Source organism: Phodopus roborovskii, unplaced genomic scaffold (assembly GCF_943737965.1).
Source record: "Phodopus roborovskii unplaced genomic scaffold, PHOROB, whole genome shotgun sequence".
Lineage (NCBI taxonomy): Eukaryota > Metazoa > Chordata > Mammalia > Rodentia > Cricetidae > Phodopus > Phodopus roborovskii.
In genome coordinates this window covers 4,989,182-5,010,845 of record NW_026126417.1, presented here as the reverse complement: position 1 = coordinate 5,010,845, position 21,664 = coordinate 4,989,182, and the positions used below count along the sequence as shown (strand labels likewise).

Here is a 21,664-nt window from a genome sequence, read left to right as displayed (position 1 = left end):
TATCAAAAGTTGGACTGAAAAATCTGTTATCTAGTGGAGCCATCTTCCTTTATTAATTTATATAAATCTGGATAATTTAGTGAAACTTCTACATTGACAGTTTCTGGTTTAATCATGAGCTTTCGTGTTGCTGAAATGGCTTTCTTTCTTAAATCCTATACAATAACCTGTGTTGGGCTTAAACTTTTCTTCCAGAGCATCTATACTACTCCTAGACCTCATAGAAATAAAGAGAGCAGAATTTCTTCTAAATTAAGTTTAAGATTAGGGGAATGTTGTGATTAGTTTGAATCTATCCATAAGACTACAGCTTTTTCCACTTCAGCATGAAGGCTGCTTTTATTTCTAATGTTCACATTCATGGGACTTTAAATTTTCTTTAAGAGTTTCTCCTTGAAATAATGACTTAATGTGAGAGCTACGTAGCTCTTCTCAATGGAACACTGATGAGTCAGTATTGTAGCATATTGATATAGAGATGCAAAGAGAAACTGTCAGACATAGTATGTACAATTACCATGTTCACTGAGCATGACACAGAAACAATTACAGTAATAATGTAGAGATTCTTGATCACAGGCCACTACAGTGGGTGTAATGATAGAAAAGCTTCAAGTAGTGAAGCAATCATTTTAAAATGTTGCATGGTAAGCAATCAAATACACTGTGTAAGAAAAAAAGCAGTGCTGGAAGACTTACTTGACAGGGGATTGCCACAAACCTTCTGGTTGTAAATATACAATATTTGCAAAGCTGAATAAATTAGGAAACAGGAATAGAATGTCTGTCCATTATGATAAAAATAATTAAAAGTGTAGTTTAAGGTAAAGATAGTTAAGACTTGATGTAGGCAGGGGCAGGCACTGGAGGTCGTCAGGCTCCAGAGAGAAGGCAAGGAGTAGGTGAAGGAGGAAGTGATGGTAGATGGAATTTTGCAGTCTGATTGACTGTCAGTGAGCATGCTTCTTTATTCACACAGAATTCAGTAAGCCAGGATAGATTCTTGTTGTTCCAAAACATAGATCATGTATTTTTTTTGTTTCTGGACAAGTGTTTAACTTTTTATTTGAACATCTGGGATCATAAATTTAGTGACAGAACAGAGTTATCTTTTACAATCATTTTCCCTTAAGTTTAGTCAACATTGATAAACAGAGTTATCTTTTATAATCATTTTTACCCAATTTTTAAGAATCCAGACAGCTTGTTCTCAGGCTGGCAGTTTGTGTGGCTTCAAGGACAGTAGATGGAAAGAAAATCTCCAAGCCAGCTTGGGCAGATTGCCATGACCTGAGTCATGGTTACATGGTTACAGTACCAAGAAAAATCCTCAGGACAAAATTGCTGCAGTTATTATTCCATTTCATGTATAACATATATTTTACATTGTATATCTTTAAATGGTTTGTTCATGTGTCTAATCCTGGCATTCCTTTGCTTCTTGATCATATGGCAGCACAGTGACCCTGTATGAGCTAAATTTTCTAAGAAATGAAGGTCCTGAAACCTCATTCTTTTAAACATCTTTCTATACCATTCTTTGCCCATCAATACATACATTTCTGTATAAAGCAAAGGGAATTTCAGCTAACCTCACTTTGCTGCCATATATTCCAGGTCTGAGTATATAGTGAGAAGAGGCTTACAATTTGATGTGGCTAACGCCTCTAGCCCACTGGATAGGGTTGAACTTTTAAAGTTCATTTTGTTTTGGTTACCTGTCCATGAGTAAGCATTGAATTATCTCAGAGCCTCATGAAGAGGTCTCTGGTTTCTTTATGGATCTCACAAGCTCTAAGGCATAAGGAAGACCTCCAAGTACAAAGATGTATACCTAAAAGCATGATGGGTTGTGTGCTCAGGACTTTCCCAGGGGAGCTTAGAAACAGTGCTCCTGGGAGAAGGCATACATGGTTCATAAGAAAATTTCCATCACCTCAATATTCCCAAGCCATACAAATATTACAAGCCTCCCACCATGCAACATGTGAAGATCAAAAACAAAAGTAACATGGCAGCCATCATTTGCCTCAGCTTAGTTGGATCCTTGTCAAGCAGCTGTGCCGGCTTTATGATTTTTGCTGTTCCCAAGAGATAAAGTTGTGTTATGGTGTTCTATTTATAAAAATACCATCAACATCTAGGGGGATATTTTTAATAACTTAATGCAAAGAGGTCAGAGTGGGATAGGAGCTCTTCATGCTTCTTGTAACTTGTAACTATTAAAACATTCTCATATCTAATACAGGTCTCAAAAGAGAACTAGGAAATGTTGATACTGTCTGGCTGGAACTAGTAATCAAAGACTTGCTCAGTTGTTCAAAAGTAAAATCAAGAGTTTCTTCTCACCTGGTGGTGGTGATGTACACTTTTAATCCCAGCACTTGGGAAGAAGAACAGGTAGATCTCCAAGTCAACAAAGTGAGTTTCAGGATAGCCAGGGCTACTCAGAGAAACCCTGTCTCAAAAACAAAACAAAACAAACAAAAAAATCATAAAGAGCTTCTTCTGTTTGAAAGAAAATGTTCTGTCTTTGAACATCATAGATAGTTAAAACTTCTCTCTTTCTATAATGGCTTTTATCTAAAGAATACAGAAGGTAGATCTTTTGCCTCTATCTCCAAGAAGTAGGTAATTTTGTAGTATCAGACTTCTAGGCATACATAGTCAGGCTGGGGCAGGCAGAAATTACTGCAAATAGATTAGAATAATTGCAGGATATGTATAGAGAACAAGGGAGCTCCACAAGAATTGAACCTGAGGGGCCAGGCAGGCTGCAAAGCTAAGGAGACATAACTAGGTCTTGTATGTCAGAAAGGCTTTGTGGAGATGAGGACAAAGAAGATGTGTGAACAGAGACTCACAAATGTCCTATTAGAGGTTTTTCCAATTGCCCAAGAATCTGTATAGAGCAGAAGAGGAATTTCCTACTACAACTTCCTTAACCTCTCATTTGACTCGGTCCTAACTCTAACTTAACCTTTAGATACAGATATAGCAAACAAATGAAAATGAAGGAGTGAAGAAGAAAATGAAGTGGCTATAATTTATCAGTTACTGGTAAATTCATTTTCTGAGTTTGAGAGTCAAGTGAGAAATTATTTTATGTAATTTATCTAAAGACAATTATTGGATTGTATTTAGAAAATTTTTTATTGTAAATGCCATGATTTTAGAACAAAAAGGTCAGGAAGTTTGAGATTCAAAATCCCAGGTTGTCTTGTGCCAATGTTCCAGGGAAAGCTCAAGGAAATGAAATGCTTTGTTAACAGTAACTCAGTTATGTTTGAGCCATGACAGGAGCAAAGGTCTCTGGATTACTAGTTCTTTGCTCTTTACCCTACACCCCACAGCTCAGGCAATTATAGGTATGAATGCTCCACACTTGCTTAGTCAGGAGGCAGATGCCACTGACAGTTGCATTTTCAGATTTCACTTCAGGAAGGAAAAATGCTGAAGTAGTCACATTTTATCACTTTCTTGTTTCCTAATAATATTTAACTTTTATTTAAAAATACCTAGGAGATATAAAAAAAAAAACATGCTATCTGGCAAATCTACTCCCTCTACCTGCAGCTGTTAACTTCAGAACACATCTGAAGTCCTTCTCTGGCAAGTGCTTCAGGAAGAAAGCCGACAACTCCTGATCAGAGTCACATTTATAGTTCTCATTTTTTCCCCTGTGGTACAAGTGCCACAACCAATTATTTTTCACAGTCAACTTTTGAGAACATTGAGGATAATTTGGTGTTTGAAAATTTACACATGTATTGGTGAACCTTAGAGTCTTCGGAGAATCACATTCTTCCCTTTTGAAAGATCATCTGCTTTGGGAACATTTCCCTGAGACCTTCTTGAAAGAGACTCTGTTCTACTTCTGAGCATGGTGGTGAAGAGCTTTGAAGCTTGGGATTATGTTGTGTTTGCAGGCCTCTTTGTCATTTCCTCTGGAATTGGTGTGTTCTTTGCCATAAAGGAGAGAAAAAAAGCAACATCTAGAGAATTCTTGGTAGGAGGGAGGCAAATGAGCTTCGGCCCTGTAGCTTTGTCTCTGACTGCCAGCTTCATGTCAGCTGTTACTGTCCTGGGGAGTCCTGCTGAAGTCTACCGTTTTGGGGCATCCTTCTTCCTGTTCATCATTTCTTATGCGTTTGTGGTCTTCTTTACATCTGAACTTTTTCTCCCCGTGTTCTATAGATCTGGTATCACAAGCACTTATGAGGTAAGAGACCACTTCAGTGCCTTGGGAGATGCCACTTGCTTTCCAATGGAAGGATTTTTCTTTTCCTTGGTTTATTGTTGTTCCATTGTGCAAATCACCCTGACATCAGTAGTGAAATACTATTTGCCAGGCAGTTCCACATTGTTAAAAAGACAATATGTATCGTGGGTGAGGGTGCCATGTTTTGTCACTATGTAGACCACTGACTATTTACATGATTTAACTTAATGAGGACCAATGTATGAAATATATTTTGGAAAAGTGAAAAATGTTATTTATATTTATAATATAATATTATTATATTTATAATATTTGGTAACAGATAATGAAAAGATGTTATCTATTATCCCTAGCATGGTCATTCTGAAAGGCAAACAGAACAATTTTTTCAGCTAAGAAAACTGAGATCTAGATAGTTAAATTAGGCACGTTTTAGTACTAGATAAAAATCTACTCAGAAGCTAATTTGTATATGATCTTTTTTTTATGGCCTGTCTATTAAAGAGTAGAACTCTAATGGTAATTATTAGCAAACTCCAGTTTTAAGAATCAAGTGGGAATATTTTGGAAAAGTGAGAAATATTTTAGTAGGAAGGAATTCTAAAATAATAAAAGTATGTAAATAACTATAATGAGTGGGAAATAGTCCATGGGATTTTGAATTTGAAACTGTATTCAATAAAACCAACATGTTTAAACTGAATAAGAGATAAGTTGTTCTGGAGCCAAATTTGACTGAATGTAGTCCTGAAAACACAGACAGGTTACCAAAGTTCCTATGTTTACCTTAAAAGTATTGAACAATGTGCTCACGTGAAGCAACCTGCCTTCTCTGAGCCTATAAGTTGTAACTAATTTTGGTAAAGTGAACGAGATACTGCAAAGACAATTAAACAAACCTGAAACACCTAACAAGAGATTTAAGACTCCTTTCAACTTTACATGGTAAATTTAGATACAAATATCTTTTAAAAGTACTATCGTTAGCCTAGAATGCTTTGAAGCATTTGGCATCGTAACAGGAGGACATGAAGATTATGTAAGTACCTGTGAGGTTATTTTGGGATTGGCTCATGCTTTACCAGAATTAGCAGTGTGGCCTAGAGGTGAATAGCATGACATCAATATAAGCCTACTGGCTTTTCATGCTAGTTCTGCCACAGGCTAGCTTCATGACAGGAGATATTTGTTAAGTACTCTGCATTGTTAATAATAATTTCTGCCTTGGAGGATTTCTACAGTGCATGGGATATTATATTGAATTCTTTTTATAGATCTGGGCTAGAATGTTATGTTATCACTTATGATTGCTTTATTGTCTCCTATTTTATAACACTGGTATTTGGGATGTTTTGTTTATATCCCATTATAGAGTGAAATATATGACTTTCAGGATCTTTTCAGGTATAAAAGACTAAAATAAATGGACTATATTTTCTACTCCTTGAACATCAGCCTGATTTGTCATTTGCTGTAATTGAAAGGAAAAGTGTTGGTTCAGGACACCCAAGACCAAGTTTTCAGCACAAAGGAGATTTGTTTGCCTCAGAGAGACAGAGGGAATAAGAGACAAATAAACCCTGGGTTGAGCTCCTGGAGTTCAATTGAAGAGAGGGAGGAGAGATTTTATGAGCAGGGCGGGGGTCAAGATCATGATGGGGAAAACCACACATCGTCAACCAGATATAGCAGTATCTCACAGACTCTGAACTGAGACCTGGGGAACCTGCATGGGACTGAAATATGTCCTCTGAGTGTGGGTGAGAGCTATGTGGTTTTATCTGTTGGGGGGCCCTGGCAGTGGGCCCAGGACTTATCCTCGGTGAATGAACTGGCATTTTGGAGCCCACTCCCTGTCCTGGGATACTTTGCCCAGCCTGAATCAGGGGGGAGGATCTTTGTCCTGTCTCAACTTGGTATCCCAGACTTTGTTGACTCCCAAAGTGAGGCTTTAATCCCCTCTGAGGAATGGATAGGGTATCAGTGGAGGTGGAGGAGGGGAGGGGAGAGAAGAGGAGGGAGAGAGAACTGGGGTTGGAATGTAAAATGAAAAAAATTAAATAAATAAAAAACACAACAACAACAAAAGAGACACATACAGAGAGGGAGAGGGAAGGGGAGTCTGGGAGTGGAATATTCGTCCTGGAGGACATAGGACTGCCTCTGGGGAGACACATTAAAAAAATGATAGTTTATAAAGGTACAAGGGGAAAATCCCTGCTGGGAAGATGGATTTAATTTTAATTGGCCATGTAAATTATGCGTGCCAAAGGGGACCTCTTATTGGTGAATTTGATTATGTTGATAGTTGGCCTCAGTAGTCATTCTCAGAAGGAAGAAGTGGCTAAATAAAAGGCAAGGGACCATGGGGGCTAGCTGAAGGAACTGGGGAGAAGGGAAAGGCCTTCCAGAGCCATGCTCACCATGTTCAAGCTGGTCAGAATCCATTCAGTGATGATTAAAATTTTTCAAACAATTGGTGAGTTTGGATTCTAGACCTAATGAAATTGAGAGCTTCTGTGTTTTGTTCCTGGGAATACTGCCATGATGCTGCGATACAAGCAAGAAAGCTGTCACAGCTGGTCTAGCTCTGGAACAACAGTGAACAAAAAAAAAAAAAAAAAAAAACCAAGGGGAAAGCTAGTTGACTGCCCACTTTCAGATATGTATGTAGGCTAGGCCATCATATACCTCCAGCCATTGATCTTGCAGTTGACTAGAGGTACATGAGAACCTGGAAAAAGAATGGAGGAATAGTCATTATCCTCAGAGTGAAGAGGAATAGTCATTCTTGAGGTTTGAAACCATCACTTTTGGGATGAGTATTCCAATTTGCTTTAAGTTGCTGTGATAAAACACTGTCCATCCAAAAGCTTTTGAAAGTGTTTATTTCATCTTACAGGCCACAATTCAACATAGAAGGAAACTCAAGCTGTAATTCAAGAAAGGAACATGAGGCAAGAACAGAAACAGAGACCATGGAGACTTACTAGTTACAAATCTTTCTGAACCTGCTTTCTTATTCAATGCAGGACCAACTTTCCCAAGGGTGGCACTATCTCTAGTGTTCTAGTTACTCCCTCATCAATCATTAATCAAGAAAAAGTCCCACAGACTTGATGCAACCAATTACTCAAACAAAGTTCCTTCTTCCCTTGATTCTAGTTTGTTTCAAGCTGGCAGAAACTAACACACACACACACACGCACACACACACACACACACACACACACACACACACACACACACACACTGGGTGCTTTGATACATAGTGGGATTTCAAAATGAAAATATGCATCTGTGAACTTTACTGCTATTCCATTCCATGTAAAAACATAGGTTTTTTTTTTTTGGCTCAGGTGTTATAAATTATGATTAGCTCAATTTCAATAGCAGATATTTTTATTATCTCCTGTTTGATGGTTTATAATTAACTTTTCTAGCTATCTTCATTTTAGTTTACTTTTTTTCTTTTTTTCTATTTCTGTGTTAATAAGCCCAGCCTAATCTTTACTCTTAAATTTTTTAAAATATGCTCCATATTCTTTCATTATTTCCAGCTTTTTATTGAATGACCCTTAAACTTCTTACCTCTAAGTCTTCATAACAAAACACATAGGTTATAATGTCTTGCAAGTGATCTCTGAGCATTTGGGATAAATCAATTTCGCTAAATTTATTTGTAGATTTTCTGTGTATTATAGTCTGTGGTATTATTTTGATAATAGTTTGGTAAGTAGTATGTTTGAATACTATAGAATATTACTTCAGCAAAATAAGTGGCATCATAAAGTATTTGCCATAAAATGGATATTTAATACCTAATAAAATCCAACCTACTTTGAGAATTTTAGTTCAATCAATGAAGGAAATAGCTTTTAATCTTTGTACCTATGTCATTACAGAGGTTGTGCGAGGAATACCATGTTTTATGTAGTTTATGTATTAGGGACATATTCTAGCTGAATGTCAAGAATGATTTTAGAGTTTTGGCCTATGAAACAATTGGGCTAAGTGAGAGTCTATCACCAAAATACAGAGGAAAGATAATTTTAAAGTAGTATCAAAAGAGATACAGCAAGTGTCTGTGTTTGAAATTGTGGTGTAGGTATCAGCCTCCTTTCATGAAATGGATGTGGGTTGTGAGGGCTAAAATGAAGGCAAAATTAACTTCATATTATTACTATTTGGGTTTGAGCAACAACTGAAAGTGGATTTACTGCATCTTGAGTTAGGAAGTACTGTGGCTAGGCCAAGTCTAGGGTTCTAAACAAACAAACAAAATGATGATACTTAATGTTACTTCTGGGACTTTAAAATACTAGCAGGAAATATGCTATTTTTGTTATACTCAGTTTCTGTTTTCTATTGTTGTTAAAAGCTTATATATCTAACAAAGAAAACCAATAGGTGAGTGAAAAGATATTGAAAGGAGTAGCAAATATATCACACATGAGGAAATAGTCTTAGACTAGAAGGAGATACAAGACTCCAAGGTTATGGACCCAGAAACTAAGGATTACCAGTAGACACCAAGAATTCAGAAAAGCTCAAAGTGGATTTACATTAGGCATTTATGTGGGAATGTGGTGCTGCAACAATAATTTGGCCTGTGGAAATTAATTTTGGTGTTTGATCTTCAGAAATGGAACAATGGGTTTTAACCCACCATACCAAAACATAGCCAGACAAATTGATGGTCTTAAAAATATTCAGTGTGCTGGGTATTGGTGGTGCACACCTTCAACCCCATCACTCAGGAGGTAGAGGCAGGCAGATCTCTGTGAGTTCAAGGCCATCCTGGTCTATGGAGGAAGTTCCAGGACAGACTCTAAAGCTACAGAGAAACCCTGTCTCAACACTCCCCCAAAAGATTCAGTGTATCTGAGCAACAGAGCTCAGAAGAGAGAATATGCATAAGAATAGGGATGCCAGTAGAACTAATCTTCCTGAGACATAACTAAAAGTGTTGGGAACAAGCTTGAAAATACATTTTGGGAAAATTGTTCTCTCATTTTTAACTAATATTGGAAATGTAGAAAAAAATTAAAGAGCTGTTGGTGCCACTAATCATGTGAGTGACATTTACTGCATCTTTATAAATTTCTTGCCATGATGGTAATTCTTGTGGTTTATAGGTGCTGCAGCTGGGTAGAACTGTTCTCTTGTGGAATGTCAAATACAGAACGGTCAGCTTTGAAAACATATATGCACAAACAACAAAAAGAGGGCTCAGTAAGCTATTTTATAGATTTTTTTTCATACAAATACAGACACATATGCATACACTTACATGAATGTATGTAACAATAATAGTCAGAGAAAAAAAGGCTATTAACCTGATGAGGGCACCGAAGGTATTTGAAGTAGGGCAGTTGGAAGGGGAGAGAGGGAGAAAAGAGAAGGGGAAAGGGGTATAATTATATTTCAGTGAAAAATATTAAAAATAAAAAGATAATAATTACCAGTATAATAATAAATAATTATCTAATCTGGAGAATAAATTTTGAGAAGGTACAGGCATAAATTCAGGTAGACAGGTGTGACCAGGCAACAGTACAGACCAAGCTGGAGAGGCACACATTATTTTGGCATCAATAGTGAATCAGTCAAGATTTTGAGAGTGGTATGATCAGACCATTCTTAAGAGACACAATGTGGGTATGAGCTAAGTGAATACTCCACGGTGTAGGTTTATAGTATCCAATGAGAGGGCTACAGAATTGTTCCAGAGAAGAGGAAACCCATATCCTATATTCAATAGAATACCAGCATCTTGTGGTTGTTTGAATAAGAATGCCCCCCCACAGGCTTATATATCTGCATGCCTGATCATCAGAGACAGTCATTACTTGGGAAGAATTAACAGTTATGAATTTGTTGGAGGAAGTGTGTCACTAGGGGTGGGGCTTTGAGTTTTCAAAATCCCAAGCCAGGCTCAGTGGCTCACTTTCTGCTTCCTGAAGTACAGGATGTAGGACTCTCAGCTACCTCTGCAACACCAAGTCTGCAGGCAGGGTACCATGTTTCTCACCATGATGATAATGAACTAAGCCTCTGAAACTGTAAGCCAGCCCCATTTAAAAGTTTCTTTTTATAAGAGTTGCATAGTGATGGTATCTCTTTACAGCAATAGAACACTAAGACACAACTCTTGTTTATAGTTCACTGACTGCATACCTTTCTCTGTGTTCTAGTACCTGCAGTTACGATTCAACAAAACAGTTCGCTATGCAGCAACGGTCATCTACATTGTGCAGACGGTGAGAAGGGCTCTGGCAGGATTGGGGAACTGAGGGTAACAAGAAGTAGCTTTAGTTCTGTTTATTTGGGGGGGGTGCTCTCAATTAAAGGACAGCTTTGACAATAAGTTACTATCTTCTTCTAAGGTAGCACTTTTAAGATGTGTATTTATCTTAAGACATATCTAGCCAGCATAAACTCCTGGACTAACTACTAGAAACAAATTGTAAGATGGACAAGTTAGGACAGCTTTTAATCAAAGCAGTGTTAGACAGATGCAGGTGGATATCCCTGTGGTTTATACAGTGATGTTAACCAGGACTATGGGTGAGAACTTGTCTCAAGAAACAAGCATATATACACAAAAATATGTGTATACACACACACACACACACACACACACACACATACACACACAAGTATATGTATATGGGTATATTTGGATATACAAGTATCCAAATATACCCATATTAATTCAAGTACAAATTTTATAAATACTATAGATGAATATATATAATAAATAACCAAATTGCATCAGAAGCCACAGAGAAAAGGTTTTTCATCAAATTTACTTCATCCCTTCAGCTTTTTAAAGATTTAATTATGGAATGATCTGGTAAGTTGTTTTGTTCTTGTTATATTGGGAGAGAAATAAAACCTAGGCTGGAAATTCTTCTACCTCTGTATCTCTAGTCCTGGGATCAATTATGCACTACTATGATTGAGGTAATTTTTTAAATTGATAAATTGAGTCACAGCCTACTTTCCCTAAGCCCCTTGCTTCTACTGCAGTAATTTCCATTAACATACCTACTTCCTTATGAATTCCTTCCCCACATGGGCTTTGGGATTGTTTACGCTGCCCAAGCTCATCTGTACACACAAAAGCTGGTTCCTTCTACCCTCCAACTACTCTCTGTTACAAGATAACTTCCTGCATTTTTAATACCATTTATTAAAATGGAGGCAAATAATACTTTCTTTTCCAACTGTTAACAATATTTAATTACAAAGTAGCTGTATCAGAGTACACATTCAATCCCAATCACCCTTACCTCTTTTTTTAGATTATAATTTAAATACATTTCTCCCTTTCTTTTCTTCCCTCCAAAACCTTCCATATAACCTACCCAGCTCTCATTCTACTTCTTTGCCTCTTTTGTTACTATTATTGCTTGCATATATGCACATGTACATCCACATATATTCCTAAATATAATCCTTTCAGTCCATATAATGCTACTTGTATGTATGTTTTCCTTTTTTGTTTGCTTTTCTTTTCCTATTTTACATATCAATCCCAGTTCCATCCCCCACCCTCCCTCTTTCCTTTCCTCTCACCCTCCCATGCCCCTGAACCCCTTCCCATCGCATCCCTACCCCTAAATCCACAGGGAGATTGATGCCTTCCAGGAGGGATCAACAAAATCTGCCAAGCCATTTGGAGTAGGGACTGGGCCCTCCCTCCTGTCTCTAGGCTAAGGGAGTATCCCTACATGGTGAATATGCCCCTAAAGTTCTTTTGTGTACCAGGGATACATCGTGATTCTACTGTCAGAGGTCCCTTAGATTGTCCAGGCCTTCTAACTGAGACCCATGTTCATGGGGTCTGGGTGGCTCCAATGCCACCCAGTTATCAGTCTGGGGGTCCATTAGCTCCTCCTTGTCCAGTTCAGCTGTCTCTGTGAGTTTCTGTAGTCTGGTCTTGCCCCCATTTTCTTATCATTTCTCCCTCTCTGCATCTGGATTCCAGGAGTTCTGCTCAGTGTTTAGCTGTGGGTGTCTGCTTCTGTTTCCATCGGCTACTAGATGAGGGCTCTATGATGGTAGATAAGTTAGTCATCAATCTCATTATCAGGGAGGGCGTTTAAGGTAGCCTTTCCATTTTTGCTCAGATTGTTAGTTGGGGTCATCCTTGTAGGTCTCTGGACATTTCTCTATAGTCAGTTTTTTCTTCAAACCTATAATGGCTCCTTCATTTATGGTCTCTCTCTCTCTCTCTTTCTCTCTCTCTCTCTCTCTCTCTCTCTCTCTCTCTCTCTCTCTCTCACTCTCTTCTCTCATTTATTTCTTCCCTGACTCAGTCTTCCTAGTCCCACATGCTTTCCTCTCCTCCCCTTCTCTTTCTCCTAGCTCCCTCTCCACTCACTGCACCCCCCCACTCCCAATATGCTCAGAAGATCTTGTCCCTTTCTGCTTCTGTGAGGGACCTTGTATGAATCTCTAACCATCATCCTTGTATCCTAGTTTCTCTGATGGTGTGAATTATAGGCTGGTGATCCCTTGCTCTATATATATATGAGCAAGTACATACCATGTCCCTCTTTTTGTGACTGAGTTACCTCATTCAGGATGGTTTCTTCAAGTGCCATCCACTTGCCTGCGAATTTCAAGATACCATTGTTTCCCCCCCCCCCACAGAGTAGTATTCCATTGTGTAGATATGACACATCTCTATCCATTCTTCAGTTGAGGGGCATCTAGGTTGCTTCCAGGTTCTTGCTATTACAAATACTGCTGTTGTGAACATAGTGGAGCACATGTCTTTGTTGCATGGATGTGGATCATTTGGGGATATGCCTAAGAGGGGGATTGCCGGGTCCTGTGGTAGACAAATTCCCATTTTCTTGAGGAACTGCCATACTGATCTCCAAATGGCTGTATATATGTTTTCAGGGCTACTTAATAAAAAATAATTATTCTTGAACAGCCAATGTTTGCTTTTCAAAACATGGCATTCACATGGAATTCATATTCATATAGCTCTAGAAAATGACATTCAGTTTAAAATAAAATGGAAGTTAACTGAGTTAATCTAGTGAAGCAATTGAAAATATGTAAATTAGAGCAAGCTCTGATAATGGAGGCCATCTTTGATGTCTGTTGTCCTTGTGTAGTTCCTCCTCAGAGACATTTCCATGTTTAATTTAAACTCAGGGTTTTTGTTTGCTTGTTTTTGGTTTTGCTGTTCTTGGTTTTGTTTTCATAGGAAATAACTGAAATGAGCTTTATTTTTTAGCAAAGCTTCTCATGAGGTCAGCAGAGAACACATTGCATCCATATGTAAAGAGAGTGAGGAGAGGCAGTTTGGAGTCTGTTTTCTAAATTGCTTTCAAGTTTTAAATTAAAAATTAGTTTCATATTCTCTTTTTGTTTGTATGTGTCTTGTGCATGTATGTATATTTGTATATTTGCATATGTACAGTTATGTGTGTGTGTAGGTCCAAAATTAATATCAGTTATCTTCCTTGATTGCTTTCTCATATTATTCTTTTATCATCATCATTATTATTATTTGAAACAATCTTATTTTACACACCAATGTCAGTTTCCTCTCTCTCCAGTTCTCCCACTATTTCTACCTTCTCTCCACCCCCCCATCCCCATCCACTCATATTGTTTTTTAAGAGAGGGTCTCCTAATCAATCCCAGACTCACCACTACAGCCAGCCTCCCTAAACTATTGGCTCCAAGAATCCCTCCACCTTCTGATGCTTGAATTATAGGGAAGCTGCCAAGCCTAGCCAGTCTTTGTGTAAATTTTGCAGACCCAAACTCAGTCCTCCTTCTTGAAGAAGCCATCCTTCCAGACCATCAAAGCTTCCAGAGTTGCTGTTTATCCTTTAGAAAATGCCAAATACAAATATAGCACATTAAAATAGCAGGACCTGTTAAAATCCAACCATCTTTCTTCATCTTGTAGGTAAATTCCCCCTACAAATAATTAGAGAGTAAGTAAAACACTTTAAAACAGGAATGTGTGAGAATGCAATGTTTGGTGAACAAGCTTCAAGAATTTGTTCAGACTAAGGTCAATAAAGATAAAGAACTCCCTAGGCAGGCTTCCTTCTCATGCCACTTTCTGTCTGTTCCTGTGTCTATACCAGGTTCTATACACAGGAGTCGTGGTGTATGCCCCTGCTCTGGCTCTCAATCAAGGTGAGTTATTGGCATGTTTCACCTCAAGATTTCTGAATACCCTAGTAGTTAGTCCTAGTAGTTAGTGGGCTTGGAATAACCATAGTAGTCACTACATGTGTGAAGCTCTAAAAATGTCTCCGAAAACCAATAATAATGTAAACTATTACTTACTGGATTTTACTTTACAAAACTCCTTGATTGTAAACAGACAGTTCAATTGCTTGTTGTTTGCGTGTTTCAGCTTTGTTTTTCAGTCTCTGAAATGATGGCAGATTTGGCATTGTACATCTTAAGCACCAAGTAGCAAGTACTTAGTAGTGAGTGCTAAGTATGTGTTGAAACCACTTCATAGAGCAGTAAACTACAGCACAAGATTGAAAGGTGTTTATAATTACACTGAGTGGTATAGTTAATCCTTTCAAGATAATAGAATCCTGGAAACAAAAATAAAGACTAACAAATGCAGAATTTAGTTATCTCAGTTGTCACTCTTATATTGGAAGGATTACATAGTCAAACTATTTGAGCTGTGTAGTGCTCTTGGGAAGGAAGTACTAGTTTCTCAAAAACTTAGCTTCAAGACAATTTCCTGTATTGCCTGGAAATATATCAAATATACACTTATATTAAAAATTAGCAGCATGCTTGAAATTCAAGTTCTTCCTCCGTGCTATATTTACATACCACTTTACAAATAAATGATACAAATAAAAACTTCAAAATCAGTATAGGCAGCTTCAGATTGCTCAGTAAAAGCAACAACAAAGTGAACCAAAGCTTGAAGCTATAGAATCAGCGGTCACAGTTTTTGTTTTACTTTTCACTGAGAAGTTTGATTTAATGTTTTTCCTTCTTTTGTAGTGACTGGTTTTGACCTCTGGGGCTCTGTGTTTGCAACAGGAATCGTTTGCACATTCTACTGTAGTTTGGTATGTACAGGCCTGTGAAAAAAATATTATGAGCTACTTCCTAATAAAGAATGATGGTAAATTTCCAACAAGAGAGCATCTAAATATGGAGGCTCTAGCTAGTCCAAAACTAAATGAAAGCATATTGACTTATCTGCCATAATTTCTTTTCTCCCCTCATTTTTAAAAAATTTAAATTAGAAACAATCTTGATTTACATATCAATCCCAGTTTCCTCTCCCTCCCATCCTTCCCAGCCCCTCACTGACCCCCATCCAATACCCTTTCTGCTCCCCAGGGAGGGTGAGGGCTTCCATTGGGAATCATCAAAGTCTGTCACATCCTGTGTGTGTATAGGCTGAGACAGTATCCACCTATGTGGAATGGGCTCCCAAAGTTCATTCCTACACTAGAAATAAATACTGATTCACTACCAGAGGCTCCAAAGACTGCTCAGGCCTCCTAACTGACACATACATTCAGGGGGTCCTGGGTGGGTCCACTGCTGGTTTCCTAGCTATTTGTCTGGGGTCCATGAGCTCCCTTGTTCAGGTCAGCTGTTTCTGTGGGTAACTGCTGAAATAGCTTAGTTGGGAGAGCATTAAACTGAAGATCTGACTTAATTTCTTGAGGAAAGTGTTATTGTTTTCTTTAAAAAATCTTTGCAGTTCCCATTATACAGAGTATTTGGGCTCTGAGCTTACTTAGAAGAATAAGGCTTTATTCTTTGGGGTAACTGTCGTAGCTGAGTGTGCAAATGTTTCACTAAGCTTGGATAATTGCAGGGATTTGAAGTGGCTAGAGTTTTGTAACTCAATTTGATTCATGCAATGTTAAAAAAAATGTAAAGTAAGGCTGGAGAAGGAATCCAATTTAGGACTATAAAAAAACTCAACTAACATCACAAAATAATAAAGGTTTTTCAGAATAACAAAACAATTGACATCAAGAAAGCCATGTCTAATGAGACACAAGTTAGTGGGAGAAATATCTCCATGGTCAGAGCATAAATGACTATTTGTAACCACCAACAAATCATAATATTTATATTTCTCTGAATATTCTAAGAAAAATGACAAAATACATGTATATGAATGATCAAGGACAGCTGAAATTAAATAAATCTGAGTGATTTATGGCTGTTTTGTCCCTTACTTACATAAGACAACATTTAATATTTTGATTGTATGAACTCAGTTTTCAAGCAAACTGTGTGCTATTGATAGAATGCTCATTCAGTTCTGACAATTCATTTATATCAAGAAATAGTTAATACATACTTAATTTTTACCCATTTCATGCAATGAAATATTTTATTCTTCTGAATCATCATATAACTTTCTGGATATACTTTTCTAGTTATTACCAGGAATTACACTGTATATCTGACACATCAAAAAAATAAAACAATTGGAAAATTATAGCTGGCTATCTATGCATTTGATATGCTCATATCATGTACACTTTATGACACATATAATGATAATATACAATTAAAATGCTTTTATCTTTCTTTTACATATTGCAGATGCCATGATTCTCAATGTTGAAAATGTATCTTTATTTCTCACATACATCTTCACCTTTTTCTTAAGAAGAGACTCCTCCTTTGTCCACCCTGGTCATGTATGACAGATGTGTTGCTCTAATAGGGCTGAAACTAGATTCTAGAAATAATTTTTGGATTTGTGGCTGAGATTTCAAGAATATCAGAGCACTCAAAAACACTCCCACAGCGCATATATATATATATATATATATATATATATATTTTTTTTTTTTTAAAACAAAACAGCACAATATAGAAGTAATTTAAATGTGTGATCATTGATCATTATTTGGAACATGTATATAGTTTTTTGGGCAATTTGAATCAGGCTCTCCAAGGGCAAGCTCATAAGTTTGCCCTTGTTGTATTAGTGAGCTTTAGGCTCCTGTAGATATCAGCTGAGTTTGGGTGTTACTAAACTTGGGTCTTTTGATTGCTCTGATATGACTCGATTTAACTCACTTTGATCCATGCAATGTAGAAAAGTTCAACATATCTCTGGAGAATGAATCTAGCTTAGAAAGATAAAATACCCAATTAAAATCTTAAAATAATATACCTTCAGAAAAAGAATGTAAAAAGGTAGAATGAGTGAGGAATAGTGAAACCTCAAACAAAATTTAACCTATATGAATAACAAGATATGCATGAACTAGTTGCATAATGTATACCATGAATGGTTATGCTACAATCATTTTGATAAATGGGATATATTTGAAGAAGTGACTGTCATCTTGGAAGACACAGATGAAAAAATAACAGCATGTTTCAGAAAGATGATGAAATCTTATAAAAGAAAGAAACAAAAGATATTTATGACACAATGAGATTCAGTTTATATTTAGTTGGAGACTTGGGGAGACTTGGCATATTTACGAAGAATGTAGAAAAGACAATATTTACAAACAATATGTCTTGAAGTACTTTAGAACTAATTAGAGCAGGAATCTATAAGTTTAGCAAGCACCAATTTTTAGAGATAATGAAAAGTTCATGTCTAGAAATACCAGTGAAACCACTGAACAGTATACGTTATGGAAGATGCAAAAAAGAACCAATGCTTATATTGTTAGTTGGGTTCATCCTTGTGCATCTAAGCAATAGTAGAGAGGATACCTTTAATGCCCTTCCATGATAATGAGATTGATGACTACCTTATATGCCATCCTAGAGCCTTCATCTAGTAGCTGATGTAAATCTGATGTAAGCAGAAGCAGACACCCACAGCAAGACACTAGCCGAACTCCTAGAATCCGGTTACAGAGAGGGAGGAGTGATGAGCAAAGGGGTCAAGACCAGGCTGGAGAAATCCACAGAATCAGTGACCTGAACAATGGGGAGCTCATGCTGTGAAACCAGCATAGGACCAATCCAGACCCCCTGAATGTGGGTGTTAGTTAGGAGGACTCGGCAGTCTATGGGGCCTCTGGTATATGAGTGGACTTTGGGAGCCCATTCCAGCCTAGACACATGGAGGACAGCCTAGGCCCTGCCCCAAACGATATGACAGACTTTGAAGACTCCCCATGGAAGGCCTCACCCTTCCTGGGGAGCAGGAGGGATGGGCTGGAGTTTGGTGGGGGTAATAAGGGAGCATGGGAGGGTGAGGGAACTGGGATTGACATGTAAAACAACCTTGTTTCAAATTTAAAGAAAAAAGAAAAGAAAACAAACAAACAAACAAAAAAACCCAATAAAACAAGGAAAAGTAAAGAAAATAATAAGAACCAATGATGTTGAAAGAGTCTATGCATGCATGAACTCACCTGGAAGATTTCTTGGAAATTTTTATTATTTTTTATAGAAACAGGAAACAGTGGGATAGTATGTTCAATGATCCAGGGGAAACAATTCTCAAATTACAGATATGTTTCCAACAAAGCTCTCTTCAAGGAGCTGGATATCAGATAAACTGAGTATTTATGACTAACAAATCAACCCTTGGAGACATCTAAAGGAAATACTATGGAAAAGCTGACTGGGTTGAGTAGTTTAGCTGATGATAAGAAACAAAATATAAACTAATCCAAAAATCCAAAATACTACCAATATCTGGTATGTATTGAGAGTGGGAAGGATGCTTAAAATTCTTTAGACTTTTGAGCATTTTATATTTTGTACTTTGAAGTTGCTGGCAACTTCATGATACAGACATTTCAAAATCTGTAAGACTTTGAAATGTGAAACACTTTTTTACCAAGCATTCCATATAAAAGATTCACAATTTTAGTACTTGATAATTGCTGTTTTTACATGATTTATATGTAACAAACTTTTGTCTATTTGTTCTATTTTGTCAATACTTATTTCCTGTTCTCTTGCTTAGATACTTTGAGGTTATTTATTTAAACTCCATTTTCTCATTTTAACCATTTTATTAAATAAATTCTCTTGAAATTTCCCCATGTATTCATAACAGTCAAATATTAAGCAATTTTATAATGTCCCAAATTCAAGAGTTTTGAAAGCTTCAAATATTATAGTTAGCTTCCTAATTCACATGTTGTTGTTTCTTAATTTAGAAGGGATCATTCTTCTTAAACCCAAAACTATATATAACAATTATTATTGGTAAGTTTTTACATTACAAATAATACAGAAACTTTAATACTATTACATACAAATCATAGAACAAAATTTTATGTTGTAACCAGGTCTGTACCTCCAGTCTCTTGCACAACCTGTATGTTTGAAACCATCGCAAATTCATGTTGACTGACTGATCAGATTCATACTTTTGACAATTATGGGGCAATAAGTTTGTTAGTGTGGAAGTGAAATTATTTGTGTTAGGTGTACCTGAGTACTCCATCTAATCTCATCTTAGCATACCTCTGTTGAATCTCTTCTCTGTCTAGTCAAGAGATGACAATGCCTCACCAAAAAAACAACTTATTCATCCAACAGTTGTTGTGGAATATTGCTTTAACTATGTAAAAATGTTCTACATTTTATGTTAAAAACTATTAGTTCAATTATGTAAAGATGTTTTACATTTGTTTATGTTGCATTTGTTTAATGATGTAAACGTGTGTTGCTTTGCCTGCCTAAGGCACCTGGTTGGTCCAATTAAAAGCTGAACAGCCAATAACTTGGCAGCAGAGAGATAGTTGGGACTGGTGGGCAAAGAGAATAAATAGAAGGAGGCATCTATGCTTATAATAAAGAGAATATGTGAGAGAATGATTGAGAAAGAGCCATAGACATCCAGGGCTAGCCAGTCAGGCAGCTGCCAGCCAGACAGCCAGAGTAGGACATACAGAATGAGAGAAAGATAAAAGTCCTGAGGCAAATGTAGATAAAGAGGAGCAGGTTAAATTAAGTTATAAGATCTACTAGGACAAGCCTAAACTAAAGCTGAGCATTCATAATTGATAGTAACTGTTTGTCCAAGAAAGCCCACTACAAACTGACTTTCATATGTACTCCCTTTACTCCGGGATCCTGTGGATGCATGACACTTGGGAAGTAATCAGTGGATGATATTTTTTAAAAGTGATTCCTGCTATCCAGGTCATTTCCAATTTAGTGTAGTGAACATCAGATCTCATATAACTGAGACTAATTAAATATAGTGGGATGAGGTAGAGGAAAGAGTGAGAGAAAGAGAAAGAGAGAAAAAGAGTTTTAATACACCAAACAGATAAGAATTCATAGTTATTAAAATCAGGTAAGACACCATGGTGACTATATATGACTTCAGAATGGCATTTCACAGTCTCTACTCTTAAATGACCATGATGATCTTATACAACTAATGATACATACTCTGAAAATGGAATCATTTGATATTTCCTCTTTATAGTATTAAAAAATTGAGGTTTGAACCAGAAAAATGTACCATCTTTGTTTGCTTGTTTTTGTTTTTTGATTTTTTGAGACAGGACTTCACTATTTGCTTTGGCTGTCCTGGAACTCATTCTCTAGACCAGGCTGGCCTTAAATTCACAGAGGTCCATCTGCCTCTGCCTCCCAAATGTTGGGACTAAAGGCTTGTGTCAACATGATAATGCTGTATAGGCAATGTGTATGTGAGTAGGTGAAGGCAGATTTATCGTTTTTCAAACCATGATTTGAATAGTCACATGAAAATACAATGCTATTAGCATTAACTTAAATGTTTATTTTAAAGTGATGTTTTCATTTTAATTACCAAATAAATGATGGGTTATTCCAGTACCTTCTTTCCTCTCAAGTTAAAGATAAGTGTGTCAACTTTTCATAGAAGTTACTGACACTCTGGAGGAGTAACAGGATGACAATTCTATTTTTTAGTGTTAAAAATATCATCTTCTTTCATTTTACTGGCACTTATTCACTTGCAAAACACTTTTTTATAAGCCACTTCATTTATCTCTCCCTAATTGCCTTTGTCATGTTCACTATGGTCCTAGGGAATTCAAGTCTTGGAATGCTACAGCAAGTTCTCACTTTCCTCCTTTGCTTCTGGACTAATGCTTTCAGCAAAAATTCTGCATTAGAATCATTCATGAAACTTCGAAAAATCAGGAATTAAAAGACCCAACCCTAGACTCTGCTAATTTAAGAATCTTGGGGAGTAATATGGACATTGTTTTCTCCCTGTCCCCTCCATTAAAAGAGAGTCAGGTTTAGTATAATCACTGCTTTAACCTCTTGCCCAATAACTATACTACACTTAAAATTAGATTAATTTTTTTGAAACTCTGGTGTATTTGCCTGGCTGTCTACTTATCATGTTGCTCTTAAACACACCTTCCCCCACATATATGTAGAAACTAGTATTTATTGTTTTCTTAATAGTTTCTTCTCTGTGTTTCTCCTTGTCTCTTTCTGTTTCTC

General features: G+C 36.9%; 1 protein-coding gene across 1 annotated transcript in view; it reads left to right on the top strand.

Annotated features, from left to right (window-relative positions):
• The first annotated feature begins 3,859 nt into the window (after positions 1 to 3,859).
• The window catches only part of Slc5a12 (solute carrier family 5 member 12), a 42,675-nt gene continuing 24,870 nt past the window's right edge, over positions 3,860 to 21,664 (top strand). The window contains exons 1-4 of the mRNA XM_051183760.1: positions 3,860 to 4,222; positions 10,420 to 10,485; positions 14,353 to 14,404; positions 15,248 to 15,315. Of these exons, the coding sequence (XP_051039717.1) occupies positions 3,884 to 4,222; positions 10,420 to 10,485; positions 14,353 to 14,404; positions 15,248 to 15,315 (525 nt within the window). The 5' untranslated portion in view covers positions 3,860 to 3,883. The remainder of the gene's footprint in view (positions 4,223 to 10,419; positions 10,486 to 14,352; positions 14,405 to 15,247; positions 15,316 to 21,664) is intronic.